This window comes from Brienomyrus brachyistius, unplaced genomic scaffold, assembly GCF_023856365.1.
Source record: "Brienomyrus brachyistius isolate T26 unplaced genomic scaffold, BBRACH_0.4 scaffold36, whole genome shotgun sequence".
NCBI classification, from domain to species: domain Eukaryota; kingdom Metazoa; phylum Chordata; class Actinopteri; order Osteoglossiformes; family Mormyridae; genus Brienomyrus; species Brienomyrus brachyistius.
Genome location: NW_026042311.1, coordinates 3179792 through 3195879, shown reverse-complemented (window position 1 = coordinate 3195879; position 16088 = coordinate 3179792). Strand labels below are relative to the sequence as shown.

Genomic DNA, 16088 nt, shown 5'->3' with positions numbered 1-16088 from the left:
TGGTCTTGCCCTTTTGTTGAAAAATTATGCTCTGATATGCTTAACATGATACAAACAAATGTATGTTATAATTTTCAGTTTTCTTGTAAATGTGTTTTTTTAGCGGGTTTTTTGTGACTGGAAGAATACATGTCACGATCGCCGTCGGGCGAGCAGGGAGCGGAGAATCAGGAACTCCGGCTTATTAGGTAGAACAAACAGACCAGGCGAAACACGGAGCACGACGTCAATGACGGAACTGGGGATACGTACTCCGACGTGGACTTAAATACACAGGACTGAATGAAACAACAAGAAACAACCTCACGTGGAACCCCGACGTTAACGAGGGGGGCGTGGCACGAGCGTGACAATGCAGATAAATTTAATACTATTTTATATTCGTAAATGTAAATACAATAAATCCAACCTATTTTCCCCTGTTCCCAAATTAGACCTAATAAATTATATTAATCTAATCAGAAAGTCTAAAAAAAAAAACAATCAGAACTGTATCCTGAGTTGATCCCTTTTTTACCTGATGTATAGATATAGTGCTAAAATGTTCTGTCATATTTGGTATTGAGATGGTAATCTTTTACTTTGTAATAACTCTTTATGAATATCTGTTCTTGTTTTGTTTAATCTGTCTAAAATGTTATCTGTACTTGTTGAGCATTGGAAATAAAGTGTGATTCAATTGTTTAGTTTGACTTTTACTTTGCTGCACCAATTAATATATTTTGATGAAATTATAAAATGACAAAGTTGTCTTTGACGGTCCACCACCCCCAAATCGGTTTGATCCCTCCATTTCTAAATTTCTCAAATCGCCACTGTTAAGTGTTACTGCAGTACCGCTTTTTACATGCACGATCCTCCTGAATGTGCGTTATAATCGAATTACGGTTATTGTTACTAATTAAGTCACATAGATAATATCCCCCCAAAACCCTACGATGTGCCGCAGAGTCCGTGTTCATTTTTTGCATGAAACGGAGCTGATCATTTCCTGCCTGTAAACGAAAGTGAAATTAAGTGTCGAGATTTTAAAGGCAGAGTCGAAAGTTTGTCAAGAAATACTTTATCAATATTCTGGAATAATTTAAAGATATTCTATGTTTCAAGGTAAGACTATAATAATAAAATGCATATGTTTTACACAGCCTACATATATAGCGGGATTTAAAATAAAACGGCAGATTTGGCAAAAAGAGACAATGTCACGGTTTTTCGGTCTGGTGAGAACAGAATACTTAATCCGTGGCTTCTTATTCCAAATGTAATGAGAAATTTGAGTGTTCAATATAATTAAGCATTAAATATACGTCCGTACAGCACAGTAGGTTACTGTACGTGTATCAGAAGAGTTTCCGAATTAACATCAATAATATTTAATTACTTACAGTACGCTCAGCCATGAGTTCGCCTAATATACTGTGCTGCGTAAACATTGTAATATTTTGAAGCTATATTAAGTTTTTCTTTTTTAAAGTGTTGGGGATTAATATGCAACTAAACATAAGGCTTAACATTGTATTAAATCAAAGGTTTTACCACGGATCTGTTCTGTGTTCTCCAATCTGAAATGTTCTGATTAATTGACTGGCTTTGCAGTCGTATTTAAATTGTTTAATGCAAATAGTACGCAAGTCTGATTTTAATAATCGGTAAAGATTAAGTCAAACGCAACCCACAGCGCAGCTGAATGACAGAAGGTGGTGTATGTATGTATTACACACACACGGGGTTAATTGTGTTGTGTGTGTGTGTGTATAAGTGTGAGCTCTTTATTATCAGTCCCGAAAAGGGCGCAGCAGAGCCATCAAGCAGGAATGAATTACACATCGCGGACACCGAGCGGAGTAAATACGGAGGGGGAGGGGGTCACACATTGTACCGGAAAATGAACACACGGTGTGATTTTAGAGACACAAACTTCACTTTTACACAGACGGCGGGTTTGCTCTTGTGGTAACGAAGCATTTTGAGCAACGTTTCCCCTTTTCCCCTGGGAGAAGCAAGGTAAGCGTCCCTTTCCCCAGTGAAAGACAAGACAAGACAGGTTTTCCAACTCTTTCCGTGAGAAGTTATTCGTGAAAAACAAGTTATATACGTGAACAATGAAAAACATGTTTGTGCAGTTCAACCATAGCACAATAATATTATGGGTGAGTCAAGGACGACGTATTTGAATCTCCGGATGATTAGTCCATATACGATCAGAATCAATCCATACCTCAATCACCTCACATTCTACTCGTATGTCTACTGGGGGCGGGGGGCACTCTGCCAAGAGTAGTGGAGCCGAACAATCACAACAAATCATTAACAGTAATAAGTTAGAAAGAGATCTCTCAATGGAGGAGATTGATGATTTTATATCGTCCAAGGCGTCTTGGGATTTTTCAATACCATCGATACGAGCCAAAATTCGGTCCAGTACAGAATCGGCACCTCCCGCACTAGAATGGGAGTCATCGTCTTACTGACTAGCGAATACTCGTCAAACCAATTTTCATTTTTTTTTCTTATCAGTGTGAGAACGAGTTGAGGAAAAAAATGGAAAATCTCTGTAACTTCGACAAGGTTAAAGTATATTGTAATAGTGATTTGGGGGGTTAAATGGTGGAGAAATTAAATAGTTGGGAGCTGAGCAAGACTCTAAGCGGTCGTCCTGTACGAGATCACGTGACTTCTTGGCTTCTGATGAGTCACACCTGTTCTCAGGTAAATAGCCAGTAGGATAGAAACATTTACTGGACAGTAGCTCTGCAGGACCGGAGATGGAGACCCCTGCTGTACAGTGTTTGATATGGTTTTCAAATTATGATAAAATTCATTTTTATAAAAACACTTTGTAATGTTACAAACATACACATCCTACTGGAAATAAAGCATTGAATTCTATTCCCGAACTTGTCATACTTTTAGGTCCCTTGGAAATCAGCCTTTGTCAGAATCAGAATCAGGAGTGCAGTTGCAGTGCTGTAGGTGTTTAGCAGTGTGACAGATCAGCTGTTTAGGAGGGAGATGGCGAGGGGAGAGAAGCTGTTCCTGTGTCGGGTGTCCTGGTCTGCAGGCTTCTATATCGTCTGCCAGAGGGCAGCAGGTCAGAAAGTCTGTGTCCAGGGTGTGTGGGATCTGTGATGATTTTCCTGCCATTTCCCTGGATCTTGAGAGAGACAGGTCCTGGACGGAGGGCAGGGGGGCACCGATGATCTTTCTGCTGTCCGTACGGTCCGCTGCAGTCTCTTCCTGTCCTGTTTGGTGGCTGCTCCATACCAGACTGTGATGGAGGGCAGGGGGGCACCGATGATCTTTCTGCTGTCTGTACGGTCCGCTGCAGTCTCTTCCTGTCCTGTTTGGTGGCTGCTCCATACCAGACTGTGATGGAGGGCAGGGGGGCACCGATGATCTTTCTGCTGTCTGTACGGTCCGCTGCAGTCTCTTCCTGTCCTGTTTGGTGGCTGCTCCATACCAGACTGTGATGGAGGGCAGGGGGCACCGATGATCTTTCTGCTGTCTGTACGGTCCGCTGCAGTCTCTTCCTGTCCTGTTTGGTGGCTGCTCCATACCAGACTGTGATAGAGGGCAGGGGGGCACCGATGATCTTTCTGCTGTCTGTACGGTCCGCTGCAGTCTCTTCCTGTCCTGGTTGGTGGCTGCTCCATACCAGACTGTGATGGAGGGCAGGGGGGCACCGATGATCTTTCTGCTGTCCGTACGGTCCGCTGCAGTCTCTTCCTGTCCTGTTTGGTGGCTGCTCCATACCAGACTGTGATGGAGGGCAGGGGGGCACCGATGATCTTTCTGCTGTCTGTACGGTCCGCTGCAGTCTCTTCCTGTCCTGTTTGGTGGCTGCTCCATACCAGGCTGTGATAGAGGGCAGGGGGGCACCGATGATCTTTCTGCTGTCTGTACGGTCCGCTGCAGTCTCTTCCTGTCCTGGTTGGTGGCTGCTCCATACCAGACTGTGATGGAGGGCAGGGGGGCACCGATGATCTTTCTGCTGTCCGTACGGTCCGCTGCAGTCTCTTCCTGTCCTGTTTGGTGGCTGCTCCATACCAGACTGTGATAGAGGGCAGGGGGGCACCGATGATCTTTCTGCTGTCTGTACGGTCCGCTGCAGTCTCTTCCTGTCCTGTTTGGTGGCTGCTCCATACCAGGCTGTGATGGAGGAGCAGAGGACAGACTCAGTGACTGCAGTGTAGAACTGGATCAGCAGCTCCTGTGGAAGACTGTACTTCCTCAGTTGTCTCAGGAAGTACATCCTCTGCTGGGCCTTTTTGAGGATGGAGGAGATGTTGGTCTCCCACTTCAGGTCCTGGGAGATGGTGGTACCCAGGAACTTGAAGAACTCCACAGTAGACACCGGGCTGTCTGATATGCTGAGGGGGAGCAGTGATGACGGACGTCTCCTGAAGTCCACTGTCATCTCTACAGTCTTGTGCGTGTTCAGCTCCAGGTTGTGCTGACTGCACCAGAGTACCAGCTGCTCCACTTCCTTCCGGTATGCAGACTCATCACCATCCTGAATGAGTCCAGTGATGGTGTCGTCTGCAAACTTCAGGAGTTTTACAGCTGAGTTCCTGGAGGTGCAGTCATTGGTGTAGAGGGAGAAGAGCAGTGGGGAGAGGACACATCCTTCAGGGGCACCGATACTGAGGGACCGTGTTTCAGAAGTGACCCCCCCAGCATTACTTGCTGCTTCCTGTCTGTCAGGAAGCTGGTGATCCACTGGCAGGTAGCTGGTGAAACGTTGAGCTGGGAGAGTTTGGAGGAGAGGAGATTAGGCAGAATGGTGTCGAAAGCCGAACTAAAGTCCACAAACAGGATCCTGGCATAAGTTCCTGGACGGTTGAGATGTTGCAGGATATAATGCAGCCCCATATTCACTGCATCATCCACCGACCTATTTGCCCGGTAGGCAAACTGCAGGGGATCCAGCTGGTGTCCTGTAATGTCCTTCAGATGGGCTAAAACCAGGTGTTCAGAGGATTTCATGACCACAGACATCAAGGCGACAGGTCTGTAGTCATTCAGTCCTGTGATGGTGGGTTTCTTGGGGACGGGATAATGGTGGAGCGTTTGAATCAGGAGGGAACTTCACACAGCTCCAGGGATCTATTGAAGATGTGGGTGAAGATGGGAGCCAGCTGATCAGCACAGGTTCTGAGGCAGGAGGGGGAGACACCGTCTGGTCTGGGGGCTTCTTGGATTTCTGTTTCTGGAACAGCCGGCTCACATCCGCTTCGTGTATTCTGAGTTCCGGGGGGGGGGGGGGGGAGGTGATAGGTGTGAAGAAGGTCGTGGTTTTTGTACTGTACTGTGTAGATGTACTTTGTTTAAGTACATCTGCCCTCCCCTGGTCTGCTGGAATATCACTGCTGTATACATGCACCCACTGCAGTCACCGATCCGCCTGTCGACCTCCCGCTCCATCCTTCCCTCACTCGTGAACAAGACCTTGAGATACTTAAACTCCTCCACTTGGGGAAAGACCCCCTCCCTGACCCAGAGAGAGCACTCCACCCTTTTCTGGCTGAGGACCATGGTCTCGGATTTGGAGATGCTGATTCTCATCTCAGCCGCCTCACACTCGGCTGCGAACTGCTCCAGTGAGAGCTGAAGGTCACGGTCCAATGAGCCCAACAGAACCACATCATCTGCAAAAAGCAGAGACCCAATCCTGAGGCCACCAAACCGGACACCCTCAACGCCCTGGTTGTGCCTAGAAATTCCATCCATAAAAGTCTAGTGACCCGCGTCCAGGGGAGGGAGAACGTGAATCCATGTTTTTACTCATCATAAGGGGTCTAATGAGCCGCAGTTAGTCTGGTTCCTCACCCAGGACCTGCTTGCCTTGGGTGACCCTACCAGGGGCATAAAGCCCCTGGCAGCTTAGCTCCTGGGACCTTAATTGTAACACGCAAACCCCTCCACCACGATAAGGTGTCGGCTCCAGGAGAGGATGTTTATACATATATTTATAAAAAAATGTGGCATTGAAATTTTGCACTAAACCTCTTTACTATGTGTAATTATAGTTACATGAGTCCAGTTCATCGATTTGATGTAAAAATGCTGAGTACTCGATATTGTGTATTTATCTATGTATCTACTTACCCTTCATGTTCACAGAGGCCCCAGCAGGAATCATCTGGTCTGGATCAGCATAGAAATGGATGGATCTGCTTCTGAAATGCGCCCCCCTGTGGGGTGTAAGAGAAAGAGCCCTGAGAGGTAACAGTGTTACAGCCCACTAGCATGCATGTCTCTCTGGGTCTATAGTCAGGCCAGAACATAAAAGTAAACTGGGCTCCTAGCTGGGGCTGGTCAGTGGGCAGCACTTTAATATGTGTAGCTTAATAAAAAGACCTCGCCATCTTCTGTCTTCGCCGTCTTCTTCCACAATCAGCCAGTACTTTTATACTAGAGGCGAGTAACAGACCATCCCTCCTGTACAAAATGGCCACATAACAAAACTAAACAAACAAACAAAAACATATATAAACAGGTAAAGAGTAACATCAGTCAAGTGTAGTTGTGGAGGTTTTTAACAGTGATGCTAAAAGTTTCATATAATATCTAAATTTTAGATGAGACAATTTCCTTAACAGCCGACTGTAAATAAGTCTGTTTACATCAAGAGCTTCACACAGGGGCGCCGCTAAGGGGGGGAAAGTTGAGACAATTCTAAGGGCCCACGCCCTTTAGGGGCCCCCAGAGATCTGAATGGGTGTGGTAGGGGGGCCCAACCTCATATTTTGTCATAGGGCCCAAAATTGCTAGCGGCGCCCCTGGCTTCACAGCATATCAAAGTACATGAAGGCAGAGCAGAAGGATAAACAGCAGTGTGATGTCGTCCCTATTGTATGAATTATATTTATACCATGAGGGTTTGTTTCCTCTCGCTGCCCACAGTGTCCTGATGAAGAGAGCAGACTCCCCTGTACCCAGCTGTGTTTCCATGAAGAGTGACAGGTCAATGAAGCAACCAGTCAAATTCAGAGAGGAACCTTTTCCTACAGATCAAAGGTAAATGTGCATTTAAACAAACACTGTTAATGACATTCAGACTCTCAGTCAAATGGCACAGAGACACATACAAGCTATGAGGAAATAACATATTTAAAATGAATGCAGCAATTTTTACCTTTAACAGATTCCATCACCTTGAGAATTTAAAAGTTTGTCTGTATTCTATATAAATAACATCTGAGGTAAATGGATGAGGATTACTGTAAAACCTGACTTTCTGTGAGCTGGAATTGGAAGTTATTTAATCACAAAGTGGATTTTAAATTTCAATCCTCAGCACAGAGCTGTAAAAACCTGGTTTGCCTGTTTCCCCCTGCATGTCCATTAAAGAATGACTCAGCAATAGATTGTTAACATGTGAGACGGATGCTTCTGTGTTAATAAATAATTTCACTCATGAATCCATTAGATTATGCTCAGACTAAGGCTTTAGTTTAACATGTTTAATGGAACAATGTGGCTTAATAATGAGGCAGGATCATCAAAAAAAAGAGAAAGACTATTGGTTTGTTAGCCAATGGAGACAATAAAATTTTGCTGATTCAGTGCAAAAATAAGTAAACATTTTTAGAAGTGAATGAAATTTCTGTAGGATAACAAGTTTAAAAAGTACACAGAACACAAAGAAAAAATCCTGAAAATACCATATAGTTCAATAAATAAATATAGATAAAAAATTTTTAATGGTTAAAACTCGGACGTTAAGGCTGGCTGTGGGGGCTGCACATCGACAGCAGGCATTGTGGTGTCTAACGGCAGCAGGCAGGAAAGATCCCCAGTAGTGCTTCTTAGCTCACGGTGGGGGAATGAGCCGGTGGCTGAAGGTGCTCCAAGATAGCGCCCCCTGGAGCCTCGGCTGGGTTATGGACCGGGCCAGTGGGGCCGGTGCCCTGGGGCATCAGGACATTAGAAGCTGTGAGTCACAACATTTATAGTTCAAGCCATGAAATGCGCCCCCCTGTGGGGTGTAAGAGAAAGAGCCCTGAGAGGTAACAGTGTTACAGCCCACTAGCATGCATGTCTCTCTGGGTCTATAGTCAGGCCAGAACATAAAAGTAAACTGGGCTCCTAGCTGGGGCTGGTCAGTGGGCAGCACTTTAATATGTGTAGCTTCATAAAAAGACCTCGCCATCTTCTGTCTTCACCGTCTTCTTCCACAATCAGCCAGTTCTTTTATACTAGAGGAGAGTAACAGACCATCCTTCCTATACAAAATGGCCACATAACAAAACTAAACAAACAAACAAAAACATATATAAACAGGTAAAAAGGAACATCAGTCAAGTCTAGTTGTGGAGGTTTTTAACGGTCATACTAAAAGTTTCATATAATATCTAAATTTTAGATGAGACAATTTCCTTAAAAGCTGACTGTAAATAAGTCTGTTTACATCAAGAGCTTCACAGCATATCAAAGTACATGAAGGCAGAGCAGAAGGCTAAACAGCAGTGTGATGCCGTCCCCATTGTATGAATTATATTTATACCATGAGGGTTTGTTTCCTCTCGCTGCCCACAGTGTCCTGATGAAGAGAGCAGACTCCCCTGTACCCAGCTGTGTTTCCATGAAGAGTGACGTGTCAATGAAGCAACCAATCAAATTCAGAGAGGAACCTTTTCCTACAGATCAAAGGTAAATGTGCATTTAAACAAACACTGTTAATGAAATTCAGACTCTCAGTCAAATGGCACAGAGACACATACAAGCTATGAGGAAATAACATATTTATAATGAATGCAGCAATTTTTACCTTTAACAGATTCCATCACCTTGAGAATTTAAAAGTTTGTCTGTATTCTATATAAATAACATCTGAGGTAAATGGATGAGGATTACTGGAAAACTGGACTTTCATCCGTTCTCATCCCCTGAGTATAAAATAGGATGATTTGTTGATCCAAGAGGGGAAATTCTCTTGTGTTCAGCAGCAAACTGTTGTTATTTATATGATTAAAAACAGAGAGCAGCTTTTACCACATTAAAAATGGGACGTTAAGGCTGGCTGTGGGGGCTGCACATCGACAGCAGGCATTGTGGTGTCTAACGGCAGCAGGCAGGAAAGATCCCCAGTAGCGCTTCTTAGCTCACGGTGGGGGAATGAGCCGGTGGCTGAAGGTGCCCCAAGATAGCGCCCCCTGGAGCCTCGGCTGGGTTATGGACCGGGCCAGTGGGGCCAGTGCCCTGGGGCCTCAGGACATTAGAAGCTGTGTGTTGCAACATTTATAGTGCAAGCCATGAAATGCCCCCCCTGTGGGGTGTAAGAGAAAGAACGTAGAAGAAGAAGAAAGAGGCAACAGTGTTACAGCCCACTAGCATGCATGTCTCTCTGGGTCTATAGTCAGGCCATAACATAAAAGTAAACTGGGCTCCTAGCTAGGGCTGGTCAGTGGGCAGCACTTTAATATGTGTAGCTTAATAAAAAGACCTCGCCATCTTCTGTCTTCACCGTCTTCTTCCACAATCAGCCAGTTCTTTTATACTAGAGGAGAGTAACAGACCATCCTTCCTATACAAAATGGCCACATAACAAAACTAAACAAACAAAGAAAAACATATATAAACAGGTAAAAAGGAACATCAGTCAAGTCTAGTTGTGGAGGTTTTTAACGGTCATACTAAAAGTTTCATATAATATCTAAATTTTAGATGAGACAATTTCCTTAAAAGCTGACTGTAAATAAGTCTGTTTACATCAAGAGCTTCACAGCATATCAAAGTACATGAAGGCAGAGCAGAAGGCTAAACAGCAGTGTGATGCCGTCCCCATTGTATGAATTATATTTATACCATGAGGGTTTGTTTCCTCTCGCTGCCCACAGTGTCCTGATGAAGAGAGCAGACTCCCCTGTACCCAGCTGTGTTTCCATGAAGAGTGACGTGTCAATGAAGCAACCAATCAAATTCAGAGAGGAACCTTTTCCTACAGATCAAAGGTAAATGTGCATTTAAACAAACACTGTTAATGAAATTCAGACTCTCAGTCAAATGGCACAGAGACACATACAAGCTATGAGGAAATAACATATTTATAATGAATGCAGCAATTTTTACCTTTAACAGATTCCATCACCTTGAGAATTTAAAAGTTTGTCTGTATTCTATATAAATAACATCTGAGGTAAATGGATGAGGATTACTGGAAAACTGGACTTTCATCCGTTCTCATCCCCTGAGTATAAAATAGGATGATTTGTTGATCCAAGAGGGGAAATTCTCTTGTGTTCAGCAGCAAACTGTTGTTATTTATATGATTAAAAACAGAGAGCAGCTTTTACCACATTAAAAATGGGACGTTAAGGCTGGCTGTGGGGGCTGCACATCGACAGCAGGCATTGTGGTGTCTAACGGCAGCAGGCAGGAAAGATCCCCAGTAGCGCTTCTTAGCTCACGGTGGGGGAATGAGCCGGTGGCTGAAGGTGCCCCAAGATAGCGCCCCCTGGAGCCTCGGCTGGGTTATGGACCGGGCCAGTGGGGCCAGTGCCCTGGGGCCTCAGGACATTAGAAGCTGTGTGTTGCAACATTTATAGTGCAAGCCATGAAATGCCCCCCCTGTGGGGTGTAAGAGAAAGAACGTAGAAGAAGAAGAAAGAGGCAACAGTGTTACAGCCCACTAGCATGTATGTCTCTCTGGGTCTATGGTCAAACCATAGGGCACTTAGCACACGCCAGCCGCCTGGGGTAGTTGGCACGGTTTTTCGAAAGTCTTGCTGGATGTGTTGAATAGCAGCACATCCAAATTCTCAAACCTGCTCAGAGCAGGTTTGTTCTGCATAAACAGGGATTAGCTCACAGATTAATAGTGTCCGTGCATGGAAATCCGTTCAGTCATGGCCTCGCCATTCATATACGTAAAATCAACAAACACATACATACACACACAAACTCATACATACAAACATATATATATATATATATATATATATATATATATATATATATATATATATATGAATGAAATGTTGTGTTTGTACTTCACTTTAACTTGTTCCCATATCCTGCATGATTGTGCATGTATTTTATCTGTAATTATGACAATAAAAGAATGATGAAACACTGGAAACATAATACTACATTCAAGTGATAAATACAATAACTAAAAACTACTTACACATTTAATTTGTCGGACACTTTTTGCCAGCCGTCTTTACTGGTTTGGGTCGCTTTTGATGCACTAAATAAAACTACATAAGCATAAATGAATGTATACAAATGAATACAGAATACAAACGTATATTTAAAAATATGCAATACGCAACTCAATATGTTTTGTAACATTAATTAGTCTCATGTCATACCTTGGGGTTATTTACACTCCCACCAAAATTATGTGTGTTCCAAGCAATACCCACAAACACAAATATTTTTCAAATCTGTATCATTTGGAAAATAAAGCATAAACATCAGTGAAATGTACGTAAGTAGCTTCTCATAACAAGACTAACCTCTGCACTGGACGTTCTAGCACTGACAGCTTACCAAGGCGTTCCCCTTTCTCGCTAAGTCTCTTATCTCCTATACATATTTTACCCTTTCTTACCAGTCCATCTTCATCAGTGACAGTCTCTAAAATCCGTCCCAGTTTCCATTCACATCTGGGTAACAAGTCATCCACAAGCATCACTGTATCTCCCACTTGTACATTTCTCTTTGGTTTGTGCCAACGCTGTCTTGCAATAATAATGTGGAGATACTCCCTTTCCAGTGACTCCAAAATTGTTCCGCCAGATACTGTACTCTGCGCCATCTCCTTTGTCCATAATCGTCCTCCCTAACACACTTCCCTGGTGGAGGTAGAGCCATGTTGGACTTCATTGTAAGTAGATGATTGGCTGTGAGTGGTTCCATACTATCAGGGTTGCACAGGTTGTCCACAGTAAGTGGGCGACTGTTGAGTATAGCCATGACTTCATAAAACAACGTTCGCAGAGAAGTACCGTTGCGTCTGCAAGAGGCAAATGATAATGTGGAGTTCAACACACTCCTTATGGTCCTTATCTGGCTCTCCCACACACCTCCGGCGTGACAGGAGTGAGGTGCGTTGAAAACAAAATCACAATGGTTTTCGGATAGAAAGGTGGTGAGTCTGGGAGTGTCAAGTTCTTGTAAAGCTTTGTTCAATTCGTTCTTTGCCCCCACAAAGTTGGTGCCTTGATCACATTGGATTTGTCTAACAACACCACAAATTGCAATGAAACATCTCAGACCATTTATAAAGGCATCAGTGGACATATCCTCTAACATTTCATTATGGATCGCTCATGAGCAGAAGCAAGTGAACAGCAAACCATATCTTTTATGCTGCTTTCTTCCCTCTCTAGTGGTAAAGGGACCAAACAGTCCATGCCACACTATGAGAAAGGTGGGGAGGGCTCTACACCTTCCTTTGGAAGGTCACTCATCCTTTGACCTTCTGCAGGTCTTCTGAGTCTCTGGCAAGTGACACACTGCCGGATAAAAGATGCAACTGCTCTGCTTATTCCAGGAGTCCAATAGCCATTGGATCTGATTTCATTGATGGTAAAGCCCTCGCCTTGATGTTTTACTCTTTCATGATAATGACTAATTATCAGCTTAGTCAGATGATGGTTTTTTGATAAGATCACTGGGTGTCTGAGTAAGTTGGAGAAGGATGATCGACTGAGCCTTCCTCCCCCCCTGATCATGCCATCTGCATCTAAAAAGGCATCTACTGTAGGTGCTGCACCTTGGGATGATCTGGCAGCCGACTTCCCTTTTTCAGTAACGTTATTTCTTGCTTGTATACCTGCTTTCGGAGGTGTTTGACGATGACACGCCCTGCACTTTCCAATGCACTTACATTAGCGAGTCCATTTATTTTTCCTTTAACTCCTCGCAAAAGGCATGAAACGGCCTTAGTAGCCTGCAACCATGATGAGAACTCGGACAAGCGGTCAGCAGCACTACACCCCTGTATGCAGTGTTCCAGTTCTTCACACCTCTGGATCACCTATGAGAGGTTCCAATACTACATCTGTTATTATCGATATTTCCTGTTTCCAGAGGAACACAGAAGCACTAAACCAATTTGAGGAAAACAACTCATTTATGGTTTTCCCTCTAGAGGCAGTGTCTAATGGATTCTCTTCTGTTGAGACATAAAGCCATTGTTGAGGATTTGTACTGTGGCGAATTGTCTGAACCCTATTGGCTACAAACGTGTGAAAGAGTCATGCATCATTATTTATATTGCCCAGAACTACTTTTGAGTAGTTTGGAGTCTGCCACATTCGAATAGCTAAGCTCTTCTCTAAGCATATTGCTGACTGTAACTGAGACTACTGCCGCTGATAATACTAGCCTTGGTATGGTGGTCGCCTTTGTGGGAGCTACATGTGAATTTGGCAAAGTCTTGGAAAGATGGGAATTCGCCACCTTCCATGAGGGCTACCGTAACCCGACGATTCCAGCGCAATGCTAACTAGTCAGGTAGCTTCTGAATTAATGTTTGATTTTCCCCACAGTCACTCAGTATGTCTAGGCCCTTTGCATGAGGCATAGTTTGAAACAGGCATTTAAAAATCAGAAAATGTTCGTAGAACCTTCAGCATCTTTGGACCGTATTTGCGGCCATTTTGAGAGCCTCTCCAGAAATGCCCTTTGGATGATGAATGGCTGACCGTATGGCTGACTGTATGGCTGACCGTATGGCTGACCGTATCACTGACCATATGGCTGACTGTATCGCTGACCGCATGGCTGACCGTATGGCTGACCGTATCGCTGACCGTATCACTGACCGTATCGCTGACCGTATGGCTGACCGTATGGCTGACCGTATCGCTGACCGTATGGCTGACTGTATCACTGACCGTGTCGCTGACCGTATGGCTGACTGTATGGCTGACCGTATGGCTGACCGCATGGCTGACCGTATCATTTACCGTATGGCTGACCGTATCACTGACCGTATCGCTGACCGTATCGCTGACCATATGGCTGACCGTATGGCTGACCGTATGGCTGACCGTGTCACTGACCATATCACTGACCGTATCGCTGACCATATGGCTGACCGTATCGCTGACCATATGGCTGACCGTATCACTGACTGTATGGCTGACCGTATGGCTGACCGTATCGCTGACCATATGGCTGACCGTATCACTGACCGTATGGCTGACTGTATGGCTGACCGTATGGCTGACCGTATCGCTGACCGTATGGCTGACCGTATCACTGACCGTATCGCTGACCGTATGGCTGACCGTATGGCTGACCGTATCACTGACCGTATCGCTGACCGTATGGCTGACCGTATGGCTGACCGTATCGCTGACCGTATGGCTGACCGTATCGCTGACCGTATGGCTGACCGTATCGCTGACCGTATCGCTGACCGTATCACTGACCGTATGGCTGACCGTATGGCTGACTGTATGGCTGACCGTATCGCTGACCATATGGCTGACTGTATGGCTGACCGTATGGCTGACCTTATCGCTGACCGTATGGCTGACCTTATCGCTGACCGTATCGCTGACCGTATGGCTGACCGTATCACTGACCGTATGGCTGACTATATGGCTGACCGTATCGCTGACCGAGCTTATTCCAAGCATCTTTGCATGCCTCATCATCACTTCCGTAGAATGTGCCCTCAAGACATTTATGAGCAGAACCACTGATATATTTCTTAAGGTAATACAGCTTATCTGCTGAAGAGATACCTGTTCTCTGAATGAGTACATAAAGGATGCCTTCCATTCAATAAAATGAATTGGATCCCCGTTAAACACAGCAGGCTCTGGCATTGGGAGCCTGTTAACGGCTTTGCTGTTCTGAATAGCTTGAGCCAGGTAAGACACATCAGTGAGGGATGGTGTTGTGACATCATGCGAAGGTTAACGTCTATTATAGGTGCTTTGTGTGTTGCAGTCAAACTTAAAGGTCTGGCCATACATTTCATGTTTAATTTCTCTGTCATAGGCTTGTAATCTGGCACGAGCAACCTCTATATGCCTTTCAGCCTGCAGATTTTCTAATTCAGATCTCTGGCCTTCTAATTCTTTTCTGTGTTGCTCCTCTAGTATTCTTATCTTTTCTTGTTGCTTTCTTTCTACTTGGGCTATTTTATACTCTGCCTCCTTTGCTGCAAGCTCTGCAGCTGCTTCTGCCCTTTTCGCAGATATACTAGAGTACTCTGAGTGGTGACTGGCGATTGACTGGGAGGCAGCGCCATATACTGAGTGAGCATAGTCAGACACTGACAGTTGATGCAGACGACGACCTTCAAGATCGGCATCAAAATCTCCATCTACTGCAGTCAACCTTTTGTACACAATTTTAATTATGTCATTAGTTACAGCTTCACATGCGTGAATCTTGATAATTCATTAGTCGGTGTGATACGTTCCCTTATTTCTCCATAAACTTTCATAAGATCATTCTTTTCCCTTTCAAGGATATCTGCTATATTGGCCAGATTAGTTTCTGATATGTTTTCTTTTAATTCTTCCCTTGATTTACATAACAGAATTTTCCAATGTTTATATAAGCTAAGTGTCACGATCGCAGGCTGACGAAGCGGCGATCGTGCGGGTAAGGAAGCAGGCAGGCAGAGTACGGGATCAAACACGGGTTTAATGAATATACGGGGACCGGGAAACAACTCACGCTTACAAACATCAATGACAGACTGAAAAAGGAAAACTGGGGAGACCAGGACTTAAATGCACAGGACTGATTGAAAGCAAACGGACACAGCTGGGTACGATCCGGGAAACACACGTGGGTAAGCAGGGGGCGTGGCACACAGGAGGAGCGGACGAGCCGGGCATGACAGAACCCCCCCCCAAAGGCGCGCTACACTCTTGCAAAACATGGCAAGAGACAGAACATAAGACAGGAGCTGACAAAGGGACGGGAAGGCAGAGAGACAGATCAGGAAGGGAGAAACAGAGGGAACAGGAGGAACAAAAGGAGCGGGAGTGACGGGAGGGAACGACGGGAAACCAGGAGCGGAGCGGGGCAGAACAAAGGGACCAAGAACAGAGGACAGCGGGACAGAGGCAGGAGGAGGGACAAACACAGGCAGGACCGGGGCA

At 44.8% G+C, this 16088-nt stretch overlaps 1 protein-coding gene across 7 annotated transcripts in view; it reads left to right on the top strand.

Annotated features, from left to right (window-relative positions):
• Window positions 1-972: 972 nt before the first annotated feature.
• LOC125721982 (NACHT, LRR and PYD domains-containing protein 12-like) overlaps window positions 973-16088 on the top strand; it is a 49212-nt gene continuing 34096 nt past the window's right edge. For 5 of the 7 annotated variants that reach the window (XM_048998210.1, XM_048998206.1, XM_048998204.1 and 2 more), the window contains exons 1-5: window positions 973-1107; window positions 6124-6225; window positions 6907-7020; window positions 8542-8655; window positions 9843-9956. In XM_048998210.1, coding sequence (XP_048854167.1) covers window positions 6164-6225; window positions 6907-7020; window positions 8542-8655; window positions 9843-9956 — 404 coding nt within the window. In that variant the 5' untranslated portion in view covers window positions 973-1107; window positions 6124-6163. Of the gene's footprint in view, window positions 1108-6121; window positions 6226-6906; window positions 7021-8541; window positions 8656-9842; window positions 9957-16088 lie in introns of those variants that run through there. The other 2 variants (XM_048998208.1, XM_048998209.1) reach the window with 2 other exon arrangements.